Source organism: Protomyctophum bolini (assembly GCF_963924005.1).
Source record: "Protomyctophum bolini genome assembly, chromosome: 19".
Taxonomy (NCBI): Eukaryota; Metazoa; Chordata; class Actinopteri; order Myctophiformes; family Myctophidae; genus Protomyctophum; species Protomyctophum bolini.
In genome coordinates, this window is record NC_137880.1 from 37,608,376 (window position 1) to 37,620,806 (window position 12,431).

At 39.6% G+C, this 12,431-nt stretch overlaps 1 protein-coding gene across 1 annotated transcript in view; it reads left to right on the top strand.

Annotated features, from left to right (window-relative positions):
• Positions 1–6,471, top strand: part of LOC308334707 (steroid hormone receptor ERR2-like) — a gene marked incomplete at its 3' end in the record, with an annotated part of 73,326 nt that extends 66,855 nt beyond the window's left edge. The window contains exon 6 of the mRNA XM_080791511.1: positions 6,227–6,471. Coding sequence (XP_080647637.1) covers positions 6,227–6,471 — 245 coding nt within the window. The remainder of the gene's footprint in view (positions 1–6,226) is intronic.
• Positions 6,472–12,431: the final 5,960 nt, after the last annotated feature.

Consider the following 12,431-nt stretch of genomic DNA (forward strand, 5'->3'; position numbering starts at 1 on the left):
ACAAGAAGCACCATGCAGAAAATGGTGTTATGATTTTCATATCTAATTTTATAGCATGAAAGCTATATGAATTCATTTTAATCTCTAAACGGACTGTGTTCTACAAAACAGTGCATGGATGGGGAACCCGAATGTTGTTGAATTGTTGAATGTGTCTCGGGCACATTTCTTTCTTTATTTCTTTTTCTTTCTTTATTTCTTTCTTTCTTGCTTTCTTTCTTTCTTTCTTTCTTGCTTTGATAAATGGTGCATTTATATAGCGCCTTTATCCAAGGCGCTTTACATAGATTGTGCATTACATTCACCCATTCACACACACATTCACACACCTTTACATAGATTGTACATTACGTTCACCCATTCACACACACACATTCACACACCTTTACATAGATTGTGCATTACATTCACCCATTCACACACACACATTCACACACCTTTACATAGATTGTGCATTACATTCACCATTCACACACACATTCACACACCTTTACATAGATTGTGCATTACATTCACCCATTCACACACCTTTACATAGATTGTACATTACGTTCACCCATTCACACACACATTCACACACCTTTACATAGATTGTGCATTACATTCACCCATTCACACACACATTCATACACCTTTACATAGACTGTGCATTACATTCACACATTCACACACCTTTACATAGATTGTGCATTACATTCACCCATTCACACACCTTTACATAGATTGTGCATTACATTCACCCATTCACACACACATTCATACACCTTTACATAGACTGTGCATTACATTCACACACCTTTACATAGATTGTGCATTACATTCACCCATTCACACACCTTTACATAGATTGTGCATTACATTCACACATTCACACACCTTTACAAATATTGTGCATTACATTCACCCATTCACACACCTTTACATAGATTGTGCATTACATTCACACATTCACACACCTTTACAAATATTGTGCATTACATTCACCCATTCACACACCTTTACATAGATTGTGCATTACATTCACCCATTCATACACCTTTACATAGATTGTGCATTACATTCACCCATTCACACACCTTTACATAGATTGTGCATTACATTCACCCATTCACACACCTTTACATAGATTGTGCATTACATTCACCCATTCACACACCTTTACATAGATTGTGCATTACATTCACCCATTCACATTTCACACACACATTCACACACCTTTACATAGATTGTGCATTACATTCACCCATTCACACACCTTTACATAGATTGTGCATTACATTCACCCATTCACACACCTTTACATAGATTGTGCATTACATTCACCCATTCACACACCTTTACATAGATTGTGCATTACATTCACCCATTCACACACCTTTACATAGATTGTGCATTACATTCACCCATTCACACACCTTTACATAGATTGTGCATTACATTCACCCATTCACACACCTTTACATAGATTGTGCATTACATTCACCCATTCATACACCTTTACATAGATTGTGCATTACATTCACCCATTCACACACCTTTACATAGATTGTGCATTACATTCACCCATTCATACACCTTTACATAGATTGTGCATTACATTCACCCATTCACACACCTTTACATAGATTGTGCATTACATTCACCCATTCACACACCTTTACATAGATTGTGCATTACATTCACCCATTCATACACCTTTACATAGATTGTGCATTACATTCACCCATTCACACACCTTTACATAGATTGTGCATTACATTCACCCATTCATACACCTTTACATAGATTGTGCATTACATTCACCCATTCATACACCTTTACATAGATTGTGCATTACATTCACCCATTCACACACCTTTACATAGATTGTGCATTACATTCACCCATTCATACACCTTTACATAGATTGTGCATTACATTCACCCATTCACACACCTTTACATAGATTGTGCATTACATTCACCCATTCACACACCTTTACATAGATTGTGCATTACATTCACCCATTCACACACCTTTACATAGATTGTGCATTACATTCACCCATTCATACACCTTTACATAGATTGTGCATTACATTCACCCATTCACACACCTTTACATAGATTGTGCATTACATTCACCCATTCACACACCTTTACATAGATTGTGCATTACATTCACCCATTCATACACCTTTACATAGATTGTGCATTACATTCACCCATTCACACACCTTTACATAGATTGTGCATTACATTCACCCATTCATACACCTTTACATAGATTGTGCATTACATTCACCCATTCACACACCTTTACATAGATTGTGCATTACATTCACCCATTCACACACCTTTACATAGATTGTGCATTACATTCACCCATTCATACACCTTTACATAGATTGTGCATTACATTCACCCATTCACACACCTTTACATAGATTGTGCATTACATTCACCCATTCATACACCTTTACATAGATTGTGCATTACATTCACCCATTCATACACCTTTACATAGATTGTGCATTACATTCACCCATTCACACACCTTTACATAGATTGTGCATTACATTCACCCATTCATACACCTTTACATAGATTGTGCATTACATTCACCCATTCACACACCTTTACATAGATTGTGCATTACATTCACCCATTCACACACCTTTACATAGATTGTGCATTACATTCACCCATTCACACACCTTTACATAGATTGTGCATTACATTCACCCATTCATACACCTTTACATAGATTGTGCATTACATTCACCCATTCACACACCTTTACATAGATTGTGCATTACATTCACCCATTCATACACCTTTACATAGATTGTGCATTACATTCACCCATTCACACACCTTTACATAGATTGTGCATTACATTCACCCATTCACACACCTTTACATAGATTGTGCATTACATTCACCCATTCACACACCTTTACATAGATTGTGCATTACATTCACCCATTCACACACCTTTACATAGATTGTGCATTACATTCACCCATTCACACACCTTTACATAGATTGTGCATTACATTCACCCATTCACACACCTTTACATAGATTGTGCATTGCATTCACCCATTCACACACACATTCACACACCTTTACATAGATTGTGCATTACATTCACCCATTCACACACCTTTACATAGATTGTGCATTACATTCACCCATTCATACACCTTTACATAGATTGTGCATTACATTCACCCATTCACACACCTTTACATAGATTGTGCATTACATTCACCCATTCATACACCTTTACATAGATTGTGCATTACATTCACCCATTCATACACCTTTACATAGATTGTGCATTACATTCACCCATTCATACACCTTTACATAGATTGTGCATTACATTCACACATTCATACACCTTTACATAGATTGTGCATTACATTCACACATTCACACACCTTTACATAGATTGTGCATTACATTCACCCATTCACACACCTTTACATAGATTGTGCATTACATTCACCCATTCATACACCTTTACATAGATTGTGCATTACATTCACACATTCATACACCTTTACATAGATTGTGCATTACATTCACCCATTCACACACCTTTACATAGATTGTGCATTACATTCACCCATTCACACACCTTTACATAGATTGTGCATTACATTCACCCATTCACACACCTTTACATAGATTGTGCATTACATTCACCCATTCACACACCTTTACATAGATTGTGCATTACATTCACCCATTCATACACCTTTACATAGATTGTGCATTACATTCACCCATTCATACACCTTTACATAGATTGTGCATTACATTCACCCATTCATACACCTTTACATAGATTGTGCATTACATTCACCCATTCATACACCTTTACATAGATTGTGCATTACATTCACCCATTCACACACCTTTACATAGATTGTGCATTACATTCACCCATTCACACACCTTTACATAGATTGTGCATTACATTCACCCATTCACACACCTTTACATAGATTGTGCATTACATTCACCCATTCATACACCTTTACATAGATTGTGCATTACATTCACCCATTCATACACCTTTACATAGATTGTGCATTACATTCACACATTCATACACCTTTACATAGATTGTGCATTACATTCACCCATTCACACACACATTCACACACCTTTACATAGATTGTGCATTACATTCACACACACATTCACACACCTTTACATAGATTGTGCATTACATTCACACATTCACATTCACACACCTTTACATAGATTGTGCATTACATTCACACATTCACATTCACACACCTTTACATAGATTGTGCATTACATTCACCCATTCATACACCTTTACATAGATTGTGCATTACATTCACCCATTCATACACCTTTACATAGATTGTGCATTACATTCACCCATTCATACACCTTTACATAGATTGTGCATTACATTCACCCATTCACACACCTTTACATAGATTGTGCATTACATTCACCCATTCACACACCTTTACATAGATTGTGCATTACATTCACCCATTCACACACCTTTACATAGATTGTGCATTACATTCACCCATTCATACACCTTTACATAGATTGTGCATTACATTCACCCATTCATACACCTTTACATAGATTGTGCATTACATTCACACATTCATACACCTTTACATAGATTGTGCATTACATTCACCCATTCACACACACATTCACACACCTTTACATAGATTGTGCATTACATTCACACACACATTCACACACCTTTACATAGATTGTGCATTACATTCACACATTCACATTCACACACCTTTACATAGATTGTGCATTACATTCACACATTCACATTCACACACCTTTACATAGATTGTGCATTACATTCACCCATTCATACACCTTTACATAGATTGTGCATTACATTCACACATTCACATTCACACACCTTTACATAGATTGTGCATTACATTCACACATTCACACACCTTTACATAGATTGTGCATTACATTCACCCATTCATACACCTTTACATAGATTGTGCATTACATTCACCCATTCATACACCTTTACATAGATTGTGCATTACATTCACACATTCACATTCACACACCTTTACATAGATTGTGCATTACATTCACCCATTCATACACCTTTACATAGATTGTGCATTACATTCACACATTCACACACCTTTACATAGATTGTGCATTACATTCACCCATTCATACACCTTTACATAGATTGTGCATTACATTCACACATTCACATTCACACACCTTTACATAGATTGTGCATTACATTCACCCATTCATACACCTTTACATAGATTGTGCATTACATTCACACATTCACATTCACACACCTTTACATAGATTGTGCATTACATTCACACATTCACACACCTTTACATAGATTGTGCATTACATTCACCCATTCATACACCTTTACATAGATTGTGCATTACATTCACACATTCACATTCACACACCTTTACATAGATTGTACATTACATTCACCCATTCATACACCTTTACATAGATTGTGCATTACATTCACACATTCACACACCTTTACATAGATTGTGCATTACATTCACCCATTCATACACCTTTACATAGATTGTGCATTACATTCACACATTCACATTCACACACCTTTACATAGATTGTACATTACATTCACCCATTCATACACCTTTACATAGATTGTGCATTACATTCACACATTCACATTCACACACCTTTACATAGATTGTACATTACATTCACCCATTCACACACACATTTCACACCTCGATGGCGGAGAAACCCATTTAAGGCACTAACAACTAGCACATCAGGAGCAATCAGGGGTTCAGTGTCTTGCTCAAGGACACTTCGACACTAACTCTGGATATCGGAAGGTCGCTAGTTCGTCGCTAGTTCGTATCCCCGGAACCGGCACGTTAAAATTACCACCGTTGAAGTGCCCTTTGAGCAAGGCATTGAACCCCTCTACCATGAAATGTTCTATGAGCAGGGCCTGGCTGTAAACAAGTTCTTGAGCTTAGTCCAGTTACCCTGCAGGGTAAACATGGTACCTTTGCTTACTTTGCTTACTTAGCCCGGGTTCGAACTGGCAACCTAGCGGTCACCATCCGGCCACTCTACCGCCTCCCTTTCCTGCTTTCTTTCCTTCCTTCCTTGCTTTCTTTCTGATCTTTTCTACCTTCCCCTCCCTGTCCTCCTCCTCCACCATGCAGACTCCATGCACATAGAAGACATCGAGGCGGTGCAGCGGCTCCAGGACTCTCTCCACGAGGCCCTGCAGGACTTTGAGGGCTCCCAGCACGCCGAGGACCCCCGGCGGGCGGGCAAGCTGCTCATGACCCTCCCCCTGCTCCGCCAGACCGCCGCCAAGTCCGTGCAGCACTTCTACAGCATCAAGATGCAGGGCAAGGTCCCCATGCACAAACTGTTCCTGGAGATGCTGGAGGCCAAGGCTTGATGGGGGGGGGTTGGGTGGGGGGACGTGGTGGCGTAGGCGAGACGTCTGACAGACAAAGCTGTATATATGAGAGCGTCGCGGTCCCGCCCCCCGGCCCCCCTTTCGGGAAACGATGAGGGTCACCAGGAAATAATTCCCCCATATTTTCTTTCTTCCCATAGACGTTTTTTTTAAAGTATTTATTTAATTATCCGTATATTAGCCTCGGGACAAAGCCAACAGCCGAGTTGACAAATCATGACAATAAACACACTTTGTTTTTGGGACCGAACAGATAATTAGAAAGACGAAAAAAACACTTTTTTTGTTGTTTTTCTTGTTCGGCCTTGTTCATGATTTGTCAACTGGGCTGTTAGCTCGGCCCTAACTGGGCCATCGCGCACGAAAATGAAGGCCCGGCCCTAACTGGGCCCTAACTGAGTGATCAGGCCCGGCCCTATACTGATTAGCATACATTTTGGTCGGGTTCGGGCAGAGTTTGAGAACTCTAGGCTGTCGGCTTTGTTCCGAGGCTTTAAAGCTCTTTAAATAAGTACTTGTTAAAACGTCTATGGGTGAAAATGGATGGGGAATTATTTCCCAGTGACCCTCGTGGTTGGTTCTGAAAGGGGGAGGGGGGGCGGGACCACTACGCCTCTATATGGACCCGACCCGAGGCTGCAGAACAGAACAGAACAGAAGGCCCGTGAAGAATACACTGGTGCGCCAAACTGACACGTGAAAGTATGAGACTGATAATCTTTTGACTTTTTTTTTATTTTACTTTTTCGTCTTTTTTCGGTCACCTTTAAAATGGCGGCAGACATGAAGAGGAAAGAATGAAGGACGACGAAGGATTTGTTTTAAAAAGAGGTAAAATGTTGGCCCTGATCGATGCGGGATCATGATAATTGTATATATAGACAACATGCTGTGTACAGAAATCAGGCAAACCGTGTGGTCTCGTTATAACCAGAGACCCATGCATTGTTCTATATCTATATCACCTTTATGAAGCTTCTGTGACATTTGTTTATCTTTATCTTTTGAGCTCAAACAATTGGGAGTGTGTTAAATGTATAAAATGTCCTGATGATGAACTGTGTGTGGCTCTCCGAGGCCATACATACATGTACGTATGTGTTCATTTCTCTTCATATTTTTCCTCATTTCAGTTGTTAAAGCAATAGTCCTCAACTGGTCTATAATATATAAATATGTGTACTGTATATTGTGTGAAATTGCACTGGGTTGGGTGGGGCGGGGGGGCTGGGGCGGGTAGTGGGGGGGTGGGGGGAGAATTGTTTAAGACATATTCTTATATTCGTCATCAACCTCAAAGAAGCTGTATGCCCGTTATGGGTGTGTGTGCGTACTAAGATCCCCCGACGTTACTCGTAAACATATTTACCTCGTAGTAGCTTCATCGACTCAAATTGTTATACTCGACTTGGTGCTTGCGTATACAGCAGGAAAGGTGGTTGGCTGAATGAGCGTAGTAGGTCACATGGTTGGCTGAATGAGCGTAGTAGGTCACATGGTTGGCTAAATGAGCGTAGTAGGTCACATGGTTGGCTAAATGAGCGTAGTAGGTCACATGGTTGGCTGAATGAGCGTATAGTAGGTTAACTCAAAACATTTGCACTAAGCATCTGGTTTATAACGTAACGTGGCAATAATGGGTTATTGTTCTATAGCAAGCTCTGTTTTGGTATAGTGTTTGTTCAGTGGTTATTGCTTAGAAACTAACACCCAAGTTTTTTTGATATCTGTCTGTCTGTCTGTCTGTCTGTCTGTCTGTCTGTCTGTCTGTCCCTCTCTGAGTATAGGCCATATTCAGTGTCCTCGGAAATTATCGGTGATTAAAAGGGCTGAAAAGCGCCCACACGCCAAACAAAACAAGCTATATTCTACTCTAAAATCAACAAGAACTATCCATTTGAATGGTTTGTTGATTCTCTACTGTTATATCTTCTTATTCTCCAAAGATTTGTGTCACTTCTGTTATTCTTATTCAGACAGCGTGACCCACAGTCCAAACTTCCGTTGTGGTCAAAGTTGTTCCAATATGTTTTGCGGCCCCACGCGGTTTATCTAAAATCAACAGCTGGTTGACATGCTTTAATTGTCTGGTGTTTTTGCCCCCCCGAGAACTTTACGAACTGTTGAAAATGTTCCTGCAGTTGTTAAACATGTTCCACTTTAACTATATGAACCCAATAGCATCTCCTAGTATTCTGGGTGCAATGATGATCTCTGCTAGCTCACGACGGTCACGCTTGTAAGCTTGTAGTTCAGCTATTTTTTGCGGAAGAGATTTTGTGTGTAGAGGTCAAAAAGAGAGGGGGAGGGGAAGGATGTAGCCCTGTGGGATCCCCCGGTAAACTACGGTATAAAGCAGGGTTTATTTAGAACCTCGCGTCGAAATATAAATAAAAACTCTTCTGAAAGAATATAATTCAAAAATACTTGTGCCATATTTTCACGATTTTTCTAAAAAATAGCAGACCTACAAGCTCGTAGCGCGCCACTCGGTGGCGTGCTGTGAGCTTGTAGATCTGCTATTCTTCAATATCTAAAGTATAACATAATGCTCAGTTAAAACACCCAAACGGCTTCCCGTCCAGAATGGGTTAAGAGTCTGTGCAAACAATAGCATGACACCTTTTGAAAATAAGACAAGTATACATTGATGAGTACAGTATGGATATAATATTTACTGAACATTGTTGTTATTTGTCTTACACATTCATTGTTGTTTCAACCATATTGAAAGTATACTAATAATAGTTTCTGACACTGTACATGTTTAAATGTCAGTGTGCACTAACTGAGGTGCACAGAGTAATCTAACAAAAATGTTTATTTCACCATCCACAGCTGAATATTTGAGAAAAAATGCCTAATATCTAGAGATATAATATATAAACCAATTGCCAAACATATTTATAATGAAAAAAAGCAATCAAAATATGATATGGGTAATTATAGTTACCCACGAACAATAAGTCCTGATAATACACCGTTTTAAATCCTAATACTCTCAGAGTGAAACTGAAACTCAGGATTTTTGCAGACATTATCATAAGATAACAAATTAATGCAAGGATTGAATAATTAATCAGCTTCTCTTATAGGATTTTAGTGAAACTAACTAACATTGTCCCTTTGGAACACTTTAACGTGTAAAGCATAGATATTTAAACTAAAAAATAGATGCCTCATTGGACGCTGCATTTCGTTCGTTTGGAGCGGTGTGTGTTGAAGGAGGGGCGGAAGACACGTTACGTCACGCTGTCACTCAAGTGATTACTGGCCAATCACAGCAGCCGCATGCATCTTTTCCCAGGACTTTTCCCAGACCCCGAACATGCGCTCTGTGACGCAGCACCTTAGAGTATAATATGAATAGAGACGGCACCCGAGTTCTCCTCCCATCCACTTGCATTAAGTTGCTCAAAAGCGCATGAGGCGATTTCACTCCTCCTTCCGGGTAGTAACAGAGAGCATTCTGGGATGGATTGGCCCCAAACACATGAACGCGCTGCCGTTAAACGTGCACGAGCGTGCTGCCGTTGTGAACGTGCACAATGATAGTTAACGGACCAGCGCGTTCATGTGTTTGGGGCCAGGCTGCAATACCAAATTGGCCTCAGGGTTTCCTCTGGGTGCCGACTCTATTCATATATACTCTAAGCGCAGCACGCTCATGCTTCCGAGCGGGGCTTAATTCGCAAAGGAATCTCTGGGAAGGTGTTGCCCTCCCTTCATGAGCACATACAGTACAGTATGTACAGTACGCTCCAGAGCCGGTAAAAGGCGTCTATACGTTTATAATGTCTATGGTGTTAAAGCTGCCTTTAGCTTCTCCCTCATCAGGTAACCAGAAGAGGGAGAAAAAAGAGAAACTAGGTGAACCAACATTAACCCTGAGGGTCGATCCCACTGGGCCAGATCTCAACCTGAACCTGAACCACGATTGACTCGACTGTAATGAAATGCATAGATAACTTTTAAACGTAATACACACACCGTACAGTTCCCATCATGCACTGCTTCCCCAAAGTGATCCATCCACAGCAGGGATGAGGGATATCCCCTATTACACAGTCAAATACATGGTGTTAAAACCCATTTAGACCTGGGGACGATTCTAACAGAAAAATAGTCTTCTAAATCATGACAGTTTTCTGGAAAAAACCTCATGTTTCTATGTCGGTGGTTCTCAATATTTCATGTCAACTCAGGACCCCCAAGAATTATATGTAATTGGCCGCCGACCCCATCTGAAAATATGTTGTTCCAGTGACCCCCCCCCCCCCCCAGAAGCAAAGATTTTAGTTAAAAACGATGATCTGCATTACATTTTCACGATTCTTCAAAAATAGCAGATCTACGAGCTTGTAGATCTGCTATTTTTCAATAGCTAAATTATAACATAATGCTTAAAAACACCCAAAGAGGTTCCCATCCAGAATGGGTTTTAATTCAACCCATAGTACATCACAAATGGAACCAATGGAACCCGTAATTAAGGGTTCCAGTCAGGTTCAATTTGTGCTAAAACTAACGCCATGCATTTTACTGTGTATATCAACTCTGCTGTCGTAGAAAACCAAAGCATATACAGTTAACTGTAGCGTCTTAAAGTACATTTACAGTGAGTGTGAGCTCCGTAATACTGGAAAACATTCAAAACAACATCCCGTGTATTTTCAACCAGCCACAGAAGATGGTTCAATTTTTATTATTATTACAAATACACACATTGTGATTGTGGACTGGCTTTTCTTTTCTTTTTCTTTGCTGACTGTGTCTAATACTAGCCATGTTTTTCAGCATTCAGAGACATTCTCTATACTTCATTATGACGGCTATAACTGTTATGTTTTTAGTCCAATCAATATAATGCATTGATTGGACATTGACCATCTGTTTCCCTGTCAATACGAGGCACCGTGTTGAATTCCCATCCTATGTAACGAGTGGCCATAAAAAAAGAAGGAAAAAAAAGAAAAAAGCTGCCATACGTTTTTGTTCTCTTGTTAACCCAACCAAGGCGCACGTGTCTGTACATGTTATCGAGGGAATTAATGTAGTTCAAATGGAAAATACAGAAGACGTGTGTACATTTAAGTATGCCTCAGCAGTTCTGGAAGGCACGGAGAGGAATATACAATTAAAACTGTGGCTAACATTTGACTAAGTCTATAACCTTTGAACTTCAGATCACTATATTGTTCCAGCGACTATCCCCACCTCTGTTCACTTTGAAGTGTGACAACCCGTCAGTTCAAAATTAACACAAAGAAAATGCAAGGAAAAAAATATGCTCAATTTATTTTAAGACACTAAAAATGGTTCTACTGTACTCTACTGTGCATCCAATTAATTCTAAATTGTCTCCTTATAGATGAAATTCTCAATAGAAATGGAGCAATTAAATATTCCCTGCATCGGCGCCACCTTGGGGACAGTTGGGTTTACAGTGGGGAGGGTTTGTCCAAAACCAGTGGTTTTCAACCCGTGGCCCGCGGACCCACCAGTGGTCCGTGAGGAGGTTTCCAGGGGGTCCCCAGCTAAATGATGGAGAGTTGGTAACCAAATGGACCCTTATTATTAGATCTTTAACACTTGAGAGAGTGTAAAATTAATCAAATGGACCCATAAGGGGGTCTATTTGATTTCATTTTAGGCTCTTAAAGTTAAATGATTGTTAAACATCTGCGTCGGTTAATTTACGAGAAGTCTATACAATTAAGAGAATGTAGAAGAATTTTTATTTTTGATCAACGTTGATGCCTGTTATCTCTCCTAATGGTACCAACATCATGTTATCTCTCCTAATGGTACCAACATCATGTTATCTCTCCTAATGGTACCAACATCAATACAGCATGGAGTTGTGGACAAAATCCGTCCAACGACAAACAAAATATTCTTTAGTCTTTAGGCAAAATATTCTTTAGTCTTGGCGGGTC